At 40.6% G+C, this 20829-nt stretch overlaps 3 protein-coding genes across 4 annotated transcripts; 1 reads left to right on the plus strand and 2 right to left on the minus strand.

The window, feature by feature from the left end:
• Positions 1-3515: 3515 nt before the first annotated feature.
• LOC115737191 (putative proline-rich receptor-like protein kinase PERK6) lies at positions 3516-7022 on the minus strand. The gene is made up of 8 exons (XM_030669194.2): positions 6687-7022; positions 5812-6345; positions 5648-5734; positions 5473-5543; positions 5302-5378; positions 4563-4710; positions 4180-4341; positions 3516-3794 (listed from the first exon to the last, which is right to left on the minus strand). The coding sequence occupies exons 1-8, from the start codon at positions 6724-6726 to the stop codon at positions 3516-3518; spliced, it is 1398 nt and encodes a 465-aa protein (XP_030525054.2). The 5' UTR covers positions 6727-7022.
• Positions 7023-11452: 4430 nt separating this feature from the next.
• Positions 11453-15490, plus strand: LOC115737248 (ras-related protein Rab7). 2 transcript variants are annotated; one of them, XM_030669289.2, is made up of 7 exons: positions 11454-11648; positions 12264-12290; positions 12460-12559; positions 13933-14079; positions 14191-14271; positions 14368-14513; positions 15164-15490. In XM_030669289.2, the coding sequence occupies exons 1-7, from the start codon at positions 11596-11598 to the stop codon at positions 15228-15230; spliced, it is 621 nt and encodes a 206-aa protein (XP_030525149.1). In that variant the 5' UTR covers positions 11454-11595; the 3' UTR covers positions 15231-15490. The 2 variants fall into 2 exon arrangements, with proteins under 2 accessions (XP_048135514.1, XP_030525149.1); XM_048279557.1 differs by lacking the exon at positions 14191-14271 and having other exon boundaries at positions 11453-11648.
• A 1514-nt stretch (positions 15491-17004) lies between these two features.
• On the minus strand, positions 17005-18202 carry LOC115737192 (organ-specific protein S2-like). Its single transcript, XM_030669195.2, has 2 exons — positions 18115-18202; positions 17005-17916 (listed from the first exon to the last, which is right to left on the minus strand). Exons 1-2 carry the CDS (start codon positions 18157-18159, stop codon positions 17242-17244), a joined length of 720 nt encoding a protein of 239 aa, XP_030525055.2. The 5' UTR covers positions 18160-18202; the 3' UTR covers positions 17005-17241.
• Between the last annotated feature and the right edge of the window lie 2627 nt (positions 18203-20829).

The raw sequence follows: 20829 nt of genomic DNA on the forward strand, positions 1-20829 counted from the left end.
TAAAAAAGCTAAAAGTTAAAAAAATTATATTAAAAAATAAAAAAAATTGGCTGCCAAGCCGTTATTACCTTTTTTTTTTTTTAAGAATTTTTTCAATTTTTTAGTTTTTTAGTTTATTTTGTAACTGTAATTTAATATTTTAGATAAACTTTAACTCATTTTTAAGTTTAGAAGTCCACGTGGACTGATTTTAGAAAAAGTTGCCACGTAATATTAGACATTTACTAATAAATACCACGTAATCGGTTTGGCCAAAATTTCTCCGACAGGCATCGATAATTTTTTCTTTGATTTGACATTTAAGCGAGTCGGCAAAATTTTTTTGGCACTAAAGTGAGTGCTGTACATAAATTTTGGCACTTTTGGTGTTCTTTTGCCTAGTTGGGAGTGAAGCTCTTGGAGGGTTTAAGACACTCGTCGAATGACTAACTTAAGAGGCATCTCTGTCAATCGGAGTGGTCTCACGAAACGAGTACGAAAACGTTGAGAGAAATGTTCATAAGGCTCAAAGGAGACTAACTCGGACAAACATGCGTAAAACAAAAGTAAGACGAAAAAATGATCAGCAGTTACGTAGAACTCGAATGGCACGGTGGCCAAAGAAGGAGTAATTTTTACGAGTTCTAAAGTCATTTTTCGACTTTGAACAGAGGATATAACAATTTCCTTCGTCGATGATGATCTTCAAAGATGTTTATTCGGCTCAAATCCTGGAAGATGGGTTGGGTTCCATCTTTTGGACAATTAGCTTTTCGGGATAAGTTCTTCTACCCATTGTAACGCATCACTCCCTTTATATTTTCTTTTGTGTAATCAAAGTCCTCAATCTATCTTTCTTTGTCTGGCTTTTGGGAATAAGTTCTTCCACCCATTGTCATGCATCATGCCCTTTATATTTTCTTTGGTGTAATTAAAGTCCTCAAGTTATCTTTTTTTATCATGTTAAGTCCTCCCGTTAATCGCCCGCTGAGAGTGACTATCAAAATTGGCCTACGTGGCCATTTTATCACTGTGAGACTTAAATACTGGTCTTTTTTTTTTTTTTTTTTATATATCACGGTGAGACAATGGATAATTAGGTAGATAAGGGCATACATGACAACACTTCTGGAGAAGAATTTTTGCTCTTTCCGGAGCAAAGATTCATTTGGTAATGCAATTTCTGAAGCAAAAAATTGGTTTGGTTACACAACTTCATTTTTCTACTTTTGGAGCTTTTTTTTCCTCCAGATGTAGCTTTAGAACCACTTGAAGAAGTAAAAAAAATATTTCTCTCCAAAAGTAGGAAAATAAACTTACAACCAGAAGTTAATTTCTTGTGCAGAAATGTTGCCATGGGCGCTCTAAGCTTTCTGGACCTTCCCCAACCTCCTTTCCATGCTTCCTTCCCCCCTCATATCCCCTTTTTTCAATAAAATATCTGTTTAATTTTAATTGGTACTATTCATTTTTCTATAAAGATACATTATGCAAGCTATATGCATAATTCCATGCCCTAGAATCTATCCTAAACTTACTAGTTCCAAAGGTTTAGAGCCTTGAACACAGTTGGGAGGGAAAAAAGACAGGAGTGCCAAAATTTTTGTATGTCACTCACTTTAATGCCCTTTTTTTAGCTTACTTAAATACCAACTTTTTTGAAAAACGATTACTTGACTATGTACCAAGTCCGATCTGTTTGACTAAAAATCCGACATGGCATTTGTAACTAATATATTAAGCTTATGTGGCTCATCGGAGGATCCAGCCAGCAATAGAAAAGCTAAAAGTCAAAAAATTATATTAATAAAATATAAAAACTGAAAAATAACATAAAAAACTAAAACGAAAACGAAAGGTAAGGGCTGCTGCCAAGTTCTTTTTACTTTTTTTAAAGATTTTTTTTTGAATTTTTTACTTTTTTTAGTTTATTTTGTAAATGTAATTTAATCTTTTAGAAAAATTTTAGCTTATTTTTAAGTTTAGAAGTCCACGTGGACTGATTATAAAAAAATTTACCACGTAATATTGTAAATTTAATAATAAATGCCACGTAATCAATTTGGCAAGAATTTCTCTAATTTAGCACTGATTATTTTTTTCTCGATTTGGCACTTAAGTGAGCCGACCAAAAACTTTGACACTAAAGTGAGCGCTGTATACAAATTTTAACACTTCTGGTGTTCTTTTGCTTAGTCGGGAGTGAAGCTCTTGGAGGGTTTAAGAGAATGGAGATTTTAAAATAATGAAGCATTATTTTATCTAGATTTTGTAAGATTTGTGACTTTAATACTTTTAATTTTTGATACTTTTTGACCACTAATACTTGTCTCGAAACCTACTCGTCCGTTTCTTGCGGATTTCGCAGGTTTTTGTAGGTTCTCTTTTACGTCCTTCTATCTCCTAATTACTACCGAGATGAGATTTTTCTTTCAGTTTTGAAGGAATTTTATTATCTTTTGATTTAGAGTGGTTTATAGCCCCGAGCTAGATTGTGCCGGAAGAGTGGAGTGAGCGAGTGGAAAGTCGAACCACTATAATCTTAGGTTTGTTCTCTTAGGGTCTGTATGGTAACGTTTTCGTTCCCGGGAACATGTTTGGAGCAGAAACATTTTTTTGTGTTTCTGTTCCCGGCTACGATTTTCGGGAACAGAAACGCGTTTGACAAGTACAAAAAAAAAAAAATACTTTTTTCACCAAAAGGAAGGATCTATACCGGCCGGCAACCGGCGGCGGCGGCGGCCACTGCTGCTTCAACTCCTCGCCGACGATGGTGAGCGATGGTGGCTTGCACAAGCTCGCCCTCAAGTTGTTTCTAAAAAGTGTTCCAAAACCCGGAAACAAGTTTTTTTTGTTTCTCATTTTTGCTCCAAAAGTGTTTTTGTTTCTCAAAAGTGTTCGGAACACTTTTGGAACAATTTTTTACCATACGCGTTTCTGGAGTGTTACCATACGGACCCTTACTCTTTACTCTTTAACTAGCACGTGCCTGTGCAATGCACGTGTTTAGAAAAAGTTAGGGCTCTGAAATTTGTCATTTAATTGAGATTATATATAAAGAATATTTGATAATTTTTGTGAATTTCTTACGCGTGGCGTCGCCACCAGCCAATTACTAATAATCATGCTTAAAATTAAATGAAAATTCGGTGATAAATATTCATGAATGTGATTTTCTCGCTTGGCATTATGTTTTCTTCTTCATTGCAAGTTTAATTGTGCTATACCTACATTGAACGTGTCTGAACATTGTTGGCTGAATGTCATCTAATTGCCGAGGATTGACCATCGCAAAGAAAGAATCGATTGAACATCCTAACACGAGATTAATTACGAATAAAAGCAATTGAGACAACACAACACCACATCACATATACTCCTACCTTTTTCTTCCATCAGGAACAAATATAAACAATTGTTCAAAGGAAGTTTTTTTTTTTATAAGAAAAATACAACAGAAAAAATGAAAAAAAAGCTATAAGATTATTATCAGATTTGGGGTCGATTCGACTTTTCAAATCGAAAATGATCCCTTCTCACGGATTGTGTCTCCTGGACCCGCCTTTGCTCCCCTCCTCTGAGTCGCTGCTCGAAGAAGAAGGATTGAGCCCGTACTCGCTCGTGCCACCGTACTCGCTGCTCACGTACTCGTGACCATGAACCGCGACTTTCTTGAATTGCCTCATGTTCTCGCTATAAGAGACGGTTTCGTAATCGGTACTGCTCGATCCGTCGGTGGCCAAGCTTTGGCCGGTCGACTTCGGCCAGTCGTTTAGATCGTCGAAAGAACCATCCCCTTCTAGGGCTCGAACAATCTGGTCAATTCGCCATTAGTTAGTATTGAGTTCCATAATGTGGCATGATCCATGATTTATATCAACGCCCTGAGCAGCTGTTGTGTAAATCATTGGTCATGACAAAAGTTCGGAGTAAACGAAAAGATCACATGGGAACGAAAAGATCAAAGAAATGGCTTCTAAAAGAAAAGCACGACTTTCTCGTCCTCTGTCCATGCCAATAGTCCGGACCATGAATCTATCTAATTGGTAAATTAAAACCTAAGACCGCTCGAGCCAACAACTGGTTTTCCTGACGAGCCCGGCCGACCCGCCCGGATCCACCCACTGATCAGGTCTTATACATTACTAGGCAGCAGCATTAGCCATCCATCTAATACCGTGCGCAGGAAAAACATGTTACCTGGCTCATTTTGGGTCTCCTTCTAGCGGAATGCCGTATACACGCGCCGGCGCACGCGACCATGCGCGCCATCTCATGATAATCGTAATCGGCTTCTAGCCGCGGGTCGGCCAACTCGTTAAAGTTGCTCTCTTCCAAGGCACGTCCGATTAGGGGCCTAGCCTGCTCATCCAAGAAAACACATTAATTTAACCGAAGATCCGAATTTAAGCAGCCAAAATGTGAAAAAAAATATATTAAAGACTAGTAATTCCATGGGTGGCTTATTCGTAGTAAAGCAAAAAAGGAGGGGGAAAAAAAATCATGTCGACATTTACAGGTCATTATGGATATTAATGGTCATTTTGTTTTCTCAAATAAAATGAAAGCGAAGAGAGCCAAACCCAATCTACGAGGCTGTCCTCCATCAGTTCGCCGGTGTGGTCCACCGGACGTCTCCCCGTGATCAGCTCCAGAAGCATAACCCCGAAAGAGAAGACGTCGGACTTGTCGGTCAGCTTGCCGCTCGCGGCATACTCCGGGGCCAAGTAACTGCAAATAGCAACGATGTTCTGATCGGATTATTGATGTTAACATTATTTGGTCAATAATTAGGAGTGACCGCTTTTCAGGGTGGATAAAGTTCCAGATTCTTGACCAGCAATCTATCCTGTTAGAGTCGGTTCCTAATTTTTCGGTTTCGAGGACGGAACCGGGCGGTTTTGGGCCAATTTCAGGGTCGACTCAGGAACTGGGCTTAAAGTTTAAGTGAGTCTAATTTCTATTTTAAGAAAACATATCATAGTTCACAGTCTAGGGTATATTGAATGGATTTCTTAGGCTTCCCGGTTCCAAACATATGTCCAATGTACCTACTTTTTTCTTTCTTTAAAAAAAGTATAGAAAGCTAAAAATCAGTTCAAAACCAATTCACGGCATAAAACCACAAATTGAAAGGGTCGAGTTCAGTTCCTTGAGTTTTTGTGCCAGAAACGTACCCGGTCCATATATGAACCGGTCGGGAACAAGTCGGATAAAGTCGGTTTAGACTGCCTCGGATTGAATTAGACCGGTTGTACACCCCTATATGAAATGAACGAGGAAAAACCAAGTTGCATGAAATTGAGTATTCATATTTCTTACCCGAACGTCCCCATGATTCGCGTCGACACGTGAGTGTAATTGTCCGAAGTAAGCTTAGCTAGTCCGAAGTCCGCCACCTACACAATCCGTCGCCATAGTTACCGGTTCAAACGGCTGTTGATGCAAATTTTTGGAGCCGAAAAGAAGAAGCAAAGGAGAAACGTTACTGACCTTGGCCTCGAAATTGAAATCAAGAAGAATGTTCGCACCTTTGATGTCTCGATGGATAATCCGAGGGTGACCTATTGATTTAAGTTGGAATGACCAATGTATCATTCTAGAGAGAGAGAGAGAGAGAGAGAGAGAGAGAGAGAGAGAGAGAGAGAGAGAGATATGAAATCCTTACAATCTTCATGCAGATAAGCGAGCCCCTTGGCTGATCCTACCGCAATTCGAAGCCTCGTCGACCAACCCATGGGCGGACGATCTTTCCCTGTAAATTTTGGGCGTGACTGTTAGTAATCTATGGAGGTGACACTCTCATCAAACTAGGGTTTGACAGAACCATACCATGAAGGTGATACTCTAGGGTTTTGTTGGGCAAGAACTCGTAAACCAACATCCTCTGACTTCCGGCCATACAGTATCCTACCAGCGACACCAGGTGACGGTGGTGGACACGGCTGATGATCTCGACCTCCGCCTGAAACTCCCTGTCCCCTTGTCCGCTCCCCGCTTTCAAGCACTTCACAGCCACCTCCTGTCCATTCGGCAACATCCCCTTGTGCACGTACCCGAAACCCCCTTGACCTATTATGGTATCGAACGCGAATCCGTTCGTAGCAATTGCTAAGTCATTATAGGTGAAGTTGCTTTTGTTGAACCCGAGAGTGATGGAAGAGTCGGGGACACGCGGGCTCGGGAAGCTCGAGTTCCGGTCGCTGCCCATGAGAGGCGACAGCGGTGCTGGCCAACCTGAAGGTACAGTAGTCACTGTCGCCCCTGGCGGGGGAGGGATTTGAACGACATGGTCTGCTGCTGTTTGTTGAGGGTTGCGCCGACTCGAATAGGAATCATGAGAGCCATTGTAGTAGCTTTTGCCAGCTACAGAAAACAAGAAGAAGAAGAAGAAGCCGCGGCAGTAGCAGCAGCTTGATTAATGAACATGATAACACAATAACTCGCTAACAGAATAAATGAAGGAGGTTGCGATTTTCCGAGTTAAGCATCATCTTCCAAATTACATGTACGAAGTATAGTTCGAACGATAAAATCATAATTTTAATGAAAGAATGCAACCGTTAAGAGTCTACTCGACAAAGATAAATGATGTTTATTTTTGCATGACTTTCATTTCCCTTTAGTATGAGCTGGGATTATTTTCATTTTTATTTTTATTTTTGGTGGCGTGTGGATATGGAGCTAGGTTTAGTTTATGTACGTACCTTTTGAGCCATCGTCAAAAGTGCCTGCGTAATGGTTCATCTGAGCTTGCGGCTTCTTGTTCTTCTTCTTTGTGCATGACAAGATCAACCACACCAAGAGCACACCCAGTAACAATCCTGTTCCTGCTGCGACTCCGATTACGAGAGGCAGGGTCACAAGCGACGAGGAGGAGCTATGAGATGTCGGTGAGCCGCTAGTTGTCGATGAGCCCGTCAGAGGTGATAGAGAAGATGGCGTCGCATTTGACGGCGGCGTGAGAGATCTTGGTGGCAGTGGTATATTCGATGCCGTGGCGAATGGAGGAGGCGGCGATATCGTGCTGGGAGAGGAGTCGCTTGGAGGAGTAATTAGAGGAGGAGAGCCTGATGGTTGAGGAGGTGGCGGAGACGGTAATGGGGGCGAATTTGTCGGATTCGGTGGTAGTGGTGACGGTTGTGGCGGTATAGGGCTAGCCGCGGCTTGAGGCGGCGAGGGTAGGGGATTTGAAGTGCTCGGAGGAGGTGGCGGAGACGAATTGGCCTCCAAAGATGGCGACGGTGGCGGCGATGACGAATCCAAGGGGGGCGAGGTGGACGGTGGTGGCGAGGGGGTTGAGCCCGACGCCTGGGGAGGAGGAGATGATGGTGATGGCGGCGGCAACGACGGCGACTCCGACGGCAAGGACGGAGCATCTGGAGGAGGAGACAGGTCCATCTACGGCAGACCGGAATGGGAACAGGGCGGCGGCGGCGGTTGGGAGAAAGGAGAGGAATCCCAACCCCTTTTCCAAGGCCCCTCCTGAGGAGAGCTTTCAGGAAGGGAGGAGGTCCAAATCCTCCAGAAAACGAGAGCTACGCGAGCGTTTTGGCAGAGGAGGAAGGCGTGTTGGCTTATGTCCTCCTCCGACAAATCAGGTGAATCTTCTTCTCCGGATCTGTTGTCAGCCAAGACAATTTCTATTTTTGGTGGATTAGTTTTCGTGTTTCTGCTCCAAATTGCGGGATGGGAAATCTCGTCGTGCCACGAATTGCTACAATTAATGATGTCTTGGAATGACCAAGCCCAACCGAAATGGTTTTAACAGCAGCAAACCAGAGCGGTAAGGGGAGACTGCATGAGTCATAAATTTATCGTACTCGTGCCAATTCAATTATAAATATTTTAATTTTATTAATTAATTTATAAATCTTTTGATAATTTATCAATTGAACTGTTCTGACCTAAAATTGACTTGAAACCGTTGATGTAGACACTAATCGTCTTACGTGACATGACTCGTGCTGACGTTGACATTTTTATAATATTTTAATATATTTTTTAGTTATTCATATTTTTATTATTTTTATTTTATTTCTTTGTGGCTGGCAAGGGTGCGAAGTCCAGACCTAGGCAATGGCATGCAGCAGCCCTTGCCAGTTCGGGGGAGGGCCTTCGCACTCTATTCTGAGGCTGTAATGGCCTCTCCTAGGGCCATTGCGGCCTCACTAACTGCAGATGAGGGTTGCCAGCGACTCACTTGGCCAATGAAAAAAAAAAGAAAAAGGCAATACAAAAATTTTAAAAAAAGTTAAAAATTTCATTTTGTTGGAAAAAATTACAAAAAACGCCGACGTCGGTCTTGGCCATGCCACGTGTGACGAGTGACCGGCCACATATGAAGTCGGCGTCCATGTCGGTAATTTTCGGTCAAATTTAGATGGAAAAGACTCAATTGGCATATTATCAAAAGTTTTAGAACTCAATTAACAAAATTGAAAGGTTTAGAATTAAATTGGCACAAGTGTAATAGATTTGAGTTTTTTTTTTTATAATTTTAAAAAGAATCAGATAATTCTCCAAATTTATACAACTTGCTAATGCCATGTTGTTTGATGTATCTGAAAATTTTGAAGGGACTTCAATGTGATCGAATGTAGTACTCTATTTTTCCAAGTATTAAAAGGCCGTCGTTTCCTCCAATCTAGGTTCCAAGATAACGTGAATCTATCTTGAATGCTAGTCTCTCTCAATTCCATACTAATCGCAACTTGAAATTAAAAGCATAATGCATCTTACCTTTTTGGAGCCGGTACTAATCGATTATGGATTGATTAAACACCCAAGTAAAATGCGGGAGTATATTTTACTTTTGTGAACCAGAGGTTCATGGATATGGAGTGATTACACTAGATTAATTTGACTCCATTTCAATACATTTTCTCTCTATTACACAAACGTTTAGCAAATAGCCTTTTTCAATTTTAATCTTAAACCATTAACATGTGATGGATAATCAGGCGGGTATGCAAATAGTATTCTAACACTCAATAATTGAAAGCGGCAAATAAATTATTTTAAAAAGTGAGATCGAAGAACTTGGATGAAATAAATAAAATCAAACCTTCCTTCACCATCGTCTAATGCAACGGGGATTCTACAAATTTCGACTAGAAAGCAAGCAATGATGCAATTTGTGCTTGTGCTAATTATGACTTCTAAATGTAATTATGCAAGGACAACTGTACATTAAAATATTAACCTAACATGCATGTTAATCTAATGTTTTTATGAAGACCCTATATAAACATGATTTTCGTATAATTTAAGCCATGTGGAAAAACTTAGATTGACTCTTGGAATGTAATGCTAACTAATTCTTTTTGGGTTTTCTTGTTTAGACGGGGATTTATTTAAATGCTACGATTATATGAGTTCTTATTTGACACAAATAATTGGATTAGCATGTAATCTGAATGACATGTATATTATGGCTTTCTTTTTGGATTTTCCTATTAAAGTATTTATATACTTTTCCAATGCATGCCTGGAGCTGTAATCTCGTATACAAAATACTATAAGAAGCAGCGATGATATCATTTAATTATTTTAAATTTGCATTAAAGCGCTATGGCATTGACTAGGGGTGTGCATAGGAATCGGGAACTGCCCGGAACTGGACTATACCGGCCTAGAACCGCCGTTCTCATGGGGGCCAATTCGATTCCCGGGTCCAATCTACTTGAGCCAGTGAGTACTGGTCCGATTCTCAGTTCCAGCGTGAAACTGCTGACCTGCCCACTATTTCAACTTACTTTCAGTGATTCTTCCTCGCCTACTTTTTGCCCTTTATCCTACAGTCTTACTCGCATCTTGTGGTCCTCAAAATAGAACACACATCAAGATACTGCCATTTACCCTACGGTCTTTCTCGTCCCCATCACAGGTGTCTTTGTCAAGATTAGTGTCTCCCACTTGAATGCTGCTTTTCTCAATGTGAGCCTCTATTTATTTCTCTCTCCTGCCACTTACTCACAAATTCATCTCTTAGAACATCTAGTCACAAGTACTGAACATTGATGTGTATATTCTATTTTGGTTGACTCAATCTGATATTTGAAGCAAGAATATGCACATCACTTGAGATTGTGATGACAGATTTAAGCTGAAACAAATGTTTCTTCAAAGTCTGTTTGGGTTTCTATCAAATGATAAGCAAGAGACGGAACCAAATGTCCAAATGAGATCATTCATCCTAAAATTACAACATCATTTCGTGTTTGATAAGCAAGACTCTCATGCATATTTCTTTATTATTCTTACCTTTTCCCTTGCAAAAAAGTATCCACATAGAAACTGGGTTCACCATAATATTAATTGATGAATGTAATTTTGTAAAGATTGGGGACCGATCCGGTTCCTAGGTGAATCCATGCAACCAATGGCAATTTTCGATTTCAATTTTTCGTAATCATTTTGAGTGGACTGTTCCCGATTCCAAAGTGAGAATCGCCCACTTGAGCCATAGTCACCATTGGCATTGACTTTACAAAACATAATCAATAAAAAGGACAAGTGTGCAGTCTTGCACACTTGTTATCTTCCATTTTTATCTTTTAAATGTTTGGAGTCTTCATCCATGCATTATTTAAAAGGGAAGCGTCGTTTTCCAAGTGAAGTCTACGATGGGTAAGTCTAAGAAAACTTCTTTGTTTTATAATATACATTTTTTCCTTATTCCTTTTGTTCTTTGACAATTTTGTTTTTTTTTTTTGGGGGTCAGATTCTTTGACAATGACTAGGTAGTTAATAGTTATAAGTACTAATTTCTTCGTATACACAATAAGCATGCCCGATTCGAGACGAATTAAAATGTAGCAAAATATGATAAGTACAAATTTCAAAAGTAAGAATGAGTGCTCCATAAAATAAGAAGATCTATCGAGGAACTGCTCAGAAATTTCAAATTTTAATGATTAATGATATCTAATGCTCCTTTTACTTTTCACTTATTGAGAACAGAAAAGATTCAAATTAGATGCTTTATATATGCGTGTGTGTATGTATACATAGAAGGTAATTAGTTAAACCATATACGAGGTTTTTTTTTTTTTTTTGGGTCAAATTATACGAGGTTTGTTTACTCTGGCTTTCACTTGAAAAATTATTTATTGGACTTTCGTGTTAAAAATAAAAACATTTTTAAAAGGACAAGAAGGAAAGGAAAAAAAAAAAGGGGATTTCCTATAGTTGTACAATCCATGGAATATTCCAGGTTTGATGCATTATTAAAAGTCAAATCGAGTCAATCTAACTTTAAAAAAAATATTAATGAAATTGGGGGAAGCCCCTAAATAAAATCTTTTTTTTTTTTTTTGGGTCCAATAAAATAGAACTTGGATTGCCGCAAAATCACGACATTTTTACAGGTGTGCCCCAGCCGGGAACCTTCCGCTAAATTCCACATGCGGCTACTAGAAAGATCCGAGGACCAGTTAGTTAGAGCCTAGAGGAACCGACAAGCCTGCTCCTCTCTCTCTCTCTCTCTCTCTCTCTCTCTCTCTGCCTCCTCGTCGCGAGAAGTTCGAGGTGGTGTCTCTCTCCGACCGCGAAGCTCACAACTCTCTCTCTCTCTCTCTCTCTCTCTCTCTCTCTCTCGTGTGATACCGTACGATGCCATCCCGCAGAAGAACGCTCCTCAAGGTCATCATCCTCGGGGACAGCGGGTGAGTCCGTCGCTCGCTTCTGTCTTGCACCCTGTTGCTCCGCATTGCGGAACTGTCTGATGGGTGTCTTTGGGTGCTCGCACTCGTGTTTGCTTGCGCGATCGATGTCTGTGGTTGTTGGGGGGCACCGCAGGTGCTGTGCTGGTCTGTATCTCGAGAATGTAGCAAGGGGCTGTTGATTTGTCGAGGTGGGTCTTGGACTCCGAGGTGACATAAACTGGGATCTGCTTAGACAATCGTCGCGGGGAGAGAGAGGGGGGGGTGGGGTGTTTGAATTGTGTATGTTGCATTTTGATGTAGTCCAGGCGTCGCAGTGTGTAGGGAGGATGAGAATTGCGTTGGGGAAGCTCTGTTTGTCGGAGCTTTTATGGATGGACGCTGTAGCTAAGGAATTGACAAACAATTCCCTTCTCTGGTTCTTTTAGCGGGAACTTCTCCGTGGAAAGTGTCGTTCTTGATAAGAACTATGTTTATGTTAGTTTACATCAGCCAGATTTTCTAGGTGAATGTGCTCTGCCAATTAAAGTGTTTTTTTTTTTTTTTCATTTTTTTGGCCAATTACACCTTGAGTTCATGTGAAACCAACTTTGAGTTTGGTTTTCCTGTGATTTGCAGGGTCGGGAAGACCTCTTTGATGAACCAGTATCCTGTTCGTCCTGCTCCAGTTGGGTGTCAAAACGTTGGTTTTCTTTTATTTTCTTCATCTGGATCACCCTATTGTGTATTTAAGGAGTAGTTGTTACTTTATGGTAGCCAGCTATCCCGGTCTCATTTCTTTTTGATGATGTTTGCCTTAATCTGTGATTTTAAGATATGTAAATAAGAAGTTCAGTAATCAGTACAAAGCAACTATTGGAGCTGATTTCTTGACCAAGGAAGTTCAGCTCGAAGATAGGCTCTTCACCTTACAGGTCGGTGACAGGCAGCTGCTATACCTCGATAACATGCTCAATTTCATTTTGACTACAAACGATTTTGCGCATTGTTTGTCATGTTCGCATCGTTTATTGTGATTTTTGCCGAAGACATTTGATAAGTGTTGCCTTTTAAATTAGGCATGTTAGTGAGCGTGCGTGAAACTTTGGAGAGAAGAGAGAGAGTGGGGCAGGAGAAGAGAAGAGGGGTAGGGCGGGAGGCAGTCATTTTCAGCCAAACACTGTTTATCCATTAATTTAAAACTATGGATAAAATATTATCCTCGAGGAGTTTTGCTTTCTTCTTTTGTATAAACAAGTTCAAGTTCAGTACCATGCACATGAGAGAAGATATGTGCTTGAGAAAATTGATGTTCCTATGCACTGCATCTACTTAGCGAGAAGTGTCATCCCTGGGCATGTGTCCTCTTGTCCTTTTCTTTCAAAAAATGTGGAGGACAAGTTTAATTGGAGAGATTTAATCCCCAAGTTTCCGCGACGAAGTTAGTCGAAGAGATCTTATCATCAGTTTCTTTTGAGCAAGGATGCAAGGAAACAAGTGCGCAAAGAGTAAGGATGGAACCATAAACTTGAACCTCTTTGTTGGCAAAAGACATGTTAGAGCCTCTTATTGAGGTTTTATTTATTTATTTATTTTTTCATCTGATGCAGTCTGCAGAGGTAGTTTGTACACTTTGCACAAGCACCTGTGCGTGTAGAATTCGTGCATGAGAAATATCATATGTTACTAGAATGCTGCTGAGTTTCTCAGTAGTAAGTGCTGTCCCATTCCCAACCTATTGTGGTGTGGCTAAGCAGCAAAAGGTGAGAGCACCATAAGCCTGAAAGGCAAGTATATGCCCTATTTAGGAATTGCATCTTTAGAATTCCGTAGCTCGAGGTGTTATCCCAAATGCTTTGGAGTTTTGTGTTGGACCCACCTAATGTCACTTGGACACTTGCCAGTTCCCACAACTACAATGGGATGAATAGGCCAATGGTACATAAGAATTTGTGCATAAGGTTTCTGCTGCAGCATAGTCCATTAGTGCTATTTATATGCACAAATGCATGCAAACATGAATTTGGTGTGTGTTTGTTCCTTTTTCTTTCATTTCCATTTTTGTGGTTAATATGAATTTGGAGATTCATATCAGAGGGATTGAGAGAGAGAGCAATTTTTGTTTGATTGTTGAGCACTAGAATAGATCTGCATTGTGGCTTCTGCCAATCAGCAATTGTTTGTATTGCAACCGATTATTCTTGACATAATCAGTTGTTTTTCTGTTCAACACTGTGATTATATTATTTTTCTTGCCAATTTTGCGCATTCACTGATTGGTGTCATGTGTCTTCTTTTGTCTGAGAAGATTTGGGATACAGCTGGTCAAGAAAGATTCCAAAGTCTTGGAGTGGCTTTCTATCGAGGTGCTGACTGCTGTGTTCTTGTGTATGATGTTAACGTTATGAAGTCATTTGACAATCTTAACAATTGGAGAGAGGAGTTCCTTATCCAGGTTTTTCTTTAAGCTAAAATTTGATTGAGATTTGCTTTTCTTTCACTTCCCTAATAATTGTCTGCAGACCTTACGACCTTGAAATTGAAACAAGCCTCAAACCTTGTGCAGGCAAGCCCATCAGATCCAGAGAATTTCCCATTTGTAGTCATAGGAAACAAAATTGATGTGGATGGTGGAAACAGCAGAGTGGTACTTTCTAAGTTTGCTTTTTTACCTTCTCTCTTTAGCTTAAGTAACTGTGTATGGAAGTTGGGTTGACATAAGCATTCTGATGGGTGATTTCAGGTGTCGGAGAAAAAAGCTCGAGCTTGGTGTGCCTCAAAGGGGAATATACCATATTTTGAGACCTCTGCAAAGGAAGGCGTCAACGTGGAGGAAGCTTTTCAGTGCATAGCTAAGAATGCCTTGAAAAGTGGTGAGGAAGAAGAGTTGTAAGTTCCTACATGAACCTTGCTCCCTGTTGACAAGCATATTGATAATCTCATGAGCTGGGTTTGTGTCTGCCAGCGGATCCTTTGACACATTATCCTTATTTTGTCAGTTCTCTTATAAAACTGAACACAATTAATATTATTTTGGTTGGCCTTAGGGTATGTTCTTGTCTGGTCACGACACCTAGTTGCTCCACTATTATGGTAGAGTTGGCTGTCATCTATAACTATGCATCTTTCAGTAGCTGAGCTGTAACTCAAACTTAGAATTTTTGTCTATAATTCTAAGCCTGTTGATAAATGTGTCGTGCTTCCTTGATTGTCCTGACCTGCACGAATAATCTGGCACACTAAAATCTATCTCTCTAGTGTACTGTCTCATTTGCTGTCTAGTTCTAAGAGATTTCTCATAAAGTTTTTGTACCTTGTAACATGGATGAATTTCTTTAATTTGTTGTCTACTGCAAGATGGCTAGATATCAAATGGATGAATTTCTTTGATTTGTTGTTTACTGCAAGATGGCTAGATATCGAAAGGATGAAGCCATGGATGTGGATATTTTTCGATGTGTCTGCGTCAGTTGATTCCCGATGATAATGCTAACATAGTCTTGTTTGTATTGCTGTTCGAATGCTCTGCAAATTCGCAGATACTTGCCAGACACCATCGACGTTGTAAACAGCAGTCAGCGGAGGTCAACAGGATGCGAGTGTTAAGCACCGCAAGATGCTTCTTCCCAATACATGAACCCATGAAGGACTGCACAGATAATAGCAGGTTCTGCCTGTACTAAGATTGCTGGGTTGGACATTGCTTTTGCCAGAGAAAATGGTTGCCGACAGATTCTTTGTCTGGTTCCTTCTATTTACTGCCGTACGAAACGTGTTCTTGAGTGATGTCCTATCTTGATTTTGCTTTCATGACGCAGCTTTTGTCTTCGTTAGTGTTGGTTTTTGTCGGTGTTTTGGTCTTTTTTCTGTGATCTAAGCACAAATATGCCGAATCCTCTTCCTGTTTCAGACAGTTGATGGAACAAGCTTTCTCACTACTCATCAACACGTTAGGGTAGCCAAATTAAAACGTCACCAAGAAATAACTGAGACAAACGTATCTCATCTTGCAGCAGAGACTGGTTTACTCGTTATAGAGGATGGAAGTGAGAATTCAACATTTGAATTGTATCCCTTTTTGGTTTCAAACAAAGTCTCTCTCTCCTCCCATATTTTCACCAACCATCGAAGCTTTGGTTAAAACCAGTGGAGTTTTTCCTCTTCACTTGTTAAAGACATCTTCGATTTCGAAACCCCGAGCCAGCTTTGCCAAAGCTCAATCTCTTCCAGTTCTTTGCCGTGGCCATTTGTGTTCCAAGCTTTGCAGCCATCGTTGCTTATTTGGACTCTCGTGGCCATGGACACTCGATAGTCTCATGATCGCCATTGGCCTCTAGATCCAAAGTCCTGTGGTCATGGATGGTCGATCTAGAGTCCACCATTGCCACCATTGCCATGGTTGCGGACGAGCTCAGGGTAGCCATATCTCGAGCTCCAGCTCGAGGCAAACATGGCCCCTAGATCCAAGAATCTTGTTTCCTCTCATCTAGTTTCACATACAAAACAGAGCTTCTTCGATTTCTAGAGGTTAGTGGCGAGGGAAAATATGTGCAGGTTGTGTATGAAGTCGTCACCTTTTGATTGTCATATAACTCTGTTCCCTTACAGAATTTTCACAAGCTTGAAGAGTGCCACTGTCATAGAGCCCATGCAGCCTTAAAAATTGTGGCGACTTGCCTTTTTTTTTTTTTCTTAGTGTCTTTTCCTATTTTCCTGTTGTTTCTGTTGGAGTGTTAGGCGCAATTTCAGCTCTTATATATAATTTACTCCCTGTATCTTTATGGATATTAATTAGGGGTGATTGTTTCCCGGTCCCTAGTTTCGGGGTGGGACCAGACCGGACCGAAGGTGCCTAGAACCGGTCCAGTTCCCAAGCGATTTAGTGAAACTGGTTGCATGTGTTTGAAATACATATTCACATTTTAAAAGTGCAAAAGTACCCCTAATAATTAAGTATGATTTCTTTCAAGATATTTTAGAAAAAATTTAAAATTTAAAAAAGGTCGGTGCGGTTTCGGCATTGGGCCGTTTCACCTCTTGATCCGGAAACTGGACCGATAATTACCAGTTCCATAAAATTGGAAGCGGGAAACAAACAGGCCCAAATTGGTCCGGTCACCTTAACATTAATAGCGTGCATGTTGTTTATTGCTAATTACCCCTTCATCCTTTTCTTCTATTGGATTTAGTCTAGTTCAATAGCATGGTCAATTGAGATTGGATTGAATGAGCATTGAATATTTTGCCTGTAGGTTTGTTTTTCCAAATCCGTGTCAGCCTTTGGGATTTCATCTTTCTTTGATTCTTTTCTCTTTGGCGATTTGGTCCTGCATCAGTAGTCCGTACGAGCAACTTATCAACCAGAAACACAGGCCCTTTTAAAACCACGTATTATTTTCACCATATAACTCAACTTGCGCAATAGCTCAGGCCATGAGAATTTGCAAGAAGATGAAAGAGACACAACCGGAACACGCCACACTATATGTGACCGCCGCCATCGCCGTATGTCGGAATCGACAGCTTTGTTCGACACACACATTCACATTACTGCACAGAAATATTAATACATCACATAAAGCCGCCGAAACAACCTCGTTGTTGTCTCTCTTCACCATCAGTCCTGACCATAAGACGACACGTTGGGTCTCGGCTCGAAGTCTTCCGCAAACTTCTGCTCCTTGAGCCTTGTTTCATCCCCGTAAGCTGAGACATCGGGTCTCGGCTCGAAATCACCCGCGAACTTCTTCTCTTTGGGCTTAGCATCATTCCCATACGATGTGATGTCGGGCCTTGGCTCGAAATCCTCTGTGAACTTCTTCACTTTGGGCTGAGCATCATTCCCATATGCTGAGACGTCGGGCCTCGGTTCGAAGTCACCTGTGAACTTCTTTTTGAGCTTAGCATCATTCCCATATGCTGACACGTCGGGCCTCGGTTCGAAATCACCTGTGAACTTCTTCTCTTTGAGCTTAGCATCATTCCCATATGCTGACACGTCGGGCCTCGGCTCGAAATTCTCCGTGAACTTCTCCTCTTTGAGCATAGCATCATTCCCATACGCTGTGACATCGGGCTTGAAATCACCAGCGTTTCGTTTGTGGTCCTCTACCTTGTTGTCTCCGTGGCAGTCGGCCTCCTTCTTCCTGGGGAGAGACGTGAGATGCGGCTGATCTGCTGCAGGGTTGATCACGTGGAGGAGCCCTTCAATTGCTTCAGGCATGGGCTCTTCTTTCATGATGCTCACCCAGTACTCCCCTGGGTCTGTTCTTGCATCTGTTGTGGCAGTGAACTGCAAAGGCAAACAATAGAAATTTAATAGGTCATAAAAGGGTCAATCATCCATTCATCTGGAACCCCATTTTTCTGTACACATTCTTTCTCATCTTTAACAGGAAACTTCTATGGTTAGAGAGTCACTAGTTGGTTTGACAGTATTCGAGGATGTGTGATCTAAAGGAGAAGGATGAGAGAGCATGAGAATGTTTACGATCAGAACGACGACGACTATCGCGAAAGATACTTGAGAATTCATCTCTCCTTGTGTGTTTGAGCTTCTCTGTTTGAAGATGAGAATGCTGCTATGTGGGTGCTATTTATAGGAGATGTTCCAAACGATACAAGGGCATCTAGACATTACGCAAGTAATGAACTCAGGGCTATTCGCGCTGTGTTTTTTGGTCGGGAAGCTATTCGTGCTGTTAAAAGTGCTCTTTTAGAACTGGAATTAATTTGGAGGGCCCCTTTGTAATTATACTTCTTTAAAAGGGTGAGATCGTGGGTTGACAAGCCATAATCATAAAATTACAAGGACTTGGACTCTCCTTGGCGATCTCTCTAGATGAGATATCGTGCTTCTCGTTAAAGAGTTTGTAATACAAATATACAAGGAAAAAAACAAAAAAAGACCCACATAAGAAAAATGGAAGGAAAAAGTTTGGTTTAACTATAAAAACAAATATAAGGATTGTTTGAAGCGGCGGAATCTCAAATAGAGATGTCAAACGGGTGGATCGGAACGCATCGAATATAGTCCAACCTATATTGATCTATTTAATCAGTTTTAATCCATTTTCATATAGTATAAATTTCCCAACCCGTACTCAACCGATAACCGATCCGATCCGTATTACTTAAATACTTATATATTTAAACAAATAATGAAATATTTATTTATTATAATTTATTAAGAAAAATGATATTGCTAAAACACTTTCATGCCATTCAATTTTTTTTATTATTAAAACATTGTTCTTTACTTTTTAGAAAAGTATTTTTTATTTAATTTATTTTCTATTTTCTTTTCCTTTTTTTCCAGTGGCTTGGGATGGCAACCTGGTGGTGGGCGGTAGTGGCGTTCCAAAACAATTTTTACATTTTTAAGATTTATTTTTTTTCTTTTACTTATTAAAACTAAAAAATTATAAATTATAAACTAATATGCTTGAGATCCATTTACAAGTAGTGCTTGGACAGCTGCAGGCCATGGGCTAAAAATAGGTTGAAAATGGATTGAAAATAGGTTGGGTTAATACCTCTATTTGAATAGGCTTTATAAGCATAAATCCATGTTTGACCCACTTTTTTACATTTACTGAATTCATATATGACCCAAGTGAATAAAAGTGGATTAAAAAAATGAGTCAAAGACCCATATTGACACCTCTACTCTCAAGTGGACATTGCGCATTGGGAAAATCTCAAATAAGGACTTGAAGTAGACTTTGTTTCAAAGAGGGTCCGGTCAAAGGCATTTTTGTCATTTAATTTATTTTATATATTTTTTGCCTTTTTTTTTTTTTTTTTCCTTTGTTTGTCCTCTTGATCTCTCCGAATGGCCGGGCCACTAGCAAGGGCTGGGTGACCTCACTTGGGAATGTTGAGGCGAAGCCGCCCTCAATAGCCACAAGGGACGGTCTCCCCTTGCCCATGCATAATGGGTGAGGCGACCCTCGCCCGTCACAACGAGGTGAACCCTCACCCAAAGTGAGGCTGTCCCTAGTGTCTGTCGAGGGCATCAATGAAGCAAAAGCAGGCCGCGGAGAGGTTGAGGGAGGCAAGAGGAGGGAACAAGGAAGTGAAAGAGGAGGAGAAAGTCGAGGAAGAATGAGAGTTGAGAGATGGGGTTGGAGGGATGGTGAGTGGGAGAGGGACTATCTTTCCTAAAGATCGAGCGAGAGCAATGGCGAAGGAGGCCGATCATGGAGGAGGACGAGGATGACAAATTTGGGTGAGGACTCGTCTCATTGCAACCAACAAGGGTTGCCTTGTCCGCAATGCTAAAGGTAGGGCGAGGTGGTCCCTCGCCGCCATCGATGGTCGCCTCGTCTTGACGGCCCCACAAGAGGCTGCCCAGCCCTTGTTGGTGGCCCGTCAACCAGCGAAATCAAGGGGGAAAAAAGGGAAAAAAAGAAAGAAAAAAAATCAAATGACAAAGATACCCTTGATCAGGCCATTTTTTGAAATAAAGAGGGCATTTTATGCTCTTATTTGAAATAAAGTTCACTTGAGATCCTTATTTAAGAAAATGAGGACACTTCTTGCACTTATTTGATATTTTTCCTTACGCATTGGATAGGTTTAATTATATTAATCTTGACTGGACATTTAGAATTTAACTGTTCTGTCCAATTTATTGTTTGTGTAGTTCTTATTTAAAGTATTCCTTATTAAAAAAAGTAGTATTTTTGGGCATTTTCGCATTGGGAAAGTCATTTCACACGCCTCTTGGCCAAACAACTCTCTTTTATGTACTAGCATTATATTTGACATCAAGGCTGAAATTATATGAAACATGCCCTTGTTAACTAATGAACTAAAAGAAGGGATGTAGGAGCTAAGTGAAACTTTTTGGATTTACAAACGAGTCATAAACTTATTGCAATAGTATCAATTCAATCCTAAATATTTTTTTATGCTAATTAAGTGTTAAACTTTTTGCATTGGTGCCAATTCAGTCCATCCGGCCAACTTTGGCCAACCGGTGATGACGGGGATAATTTTTAATAATTTTTTTTTATAGTTATTTATTTTCCTTTTTTTTTTTCTTTTTCCTTCCTTCTTCCTTCCTTCTTCCTTCAGCCTTGCCAAGGCTAGGTGAGGCTCGACCTCGCCAATGGCCGATAGAGGTGAACTTCACTAGAGGCCGGTGAGATCGATCTCGCCGGCCCTCACTTGTAGCCGGCCTCAGGCGGCAACCGGCTGG

This window comes from Rhodamnia argentea, chromosome 5 (genome assembly GCF_020921035.1).
Source record: "Rhodamnia argentea isolate NSW1041297 chromosome 5, ASM2092103v1, whole genome shotgun sequence".
NCBI lineage: Eukaryota > Viridiplantae > Streptophyta > Magnoliopsida > Myrtales > Myrtaceae > Rhodamnia > Rhodamnia argentea.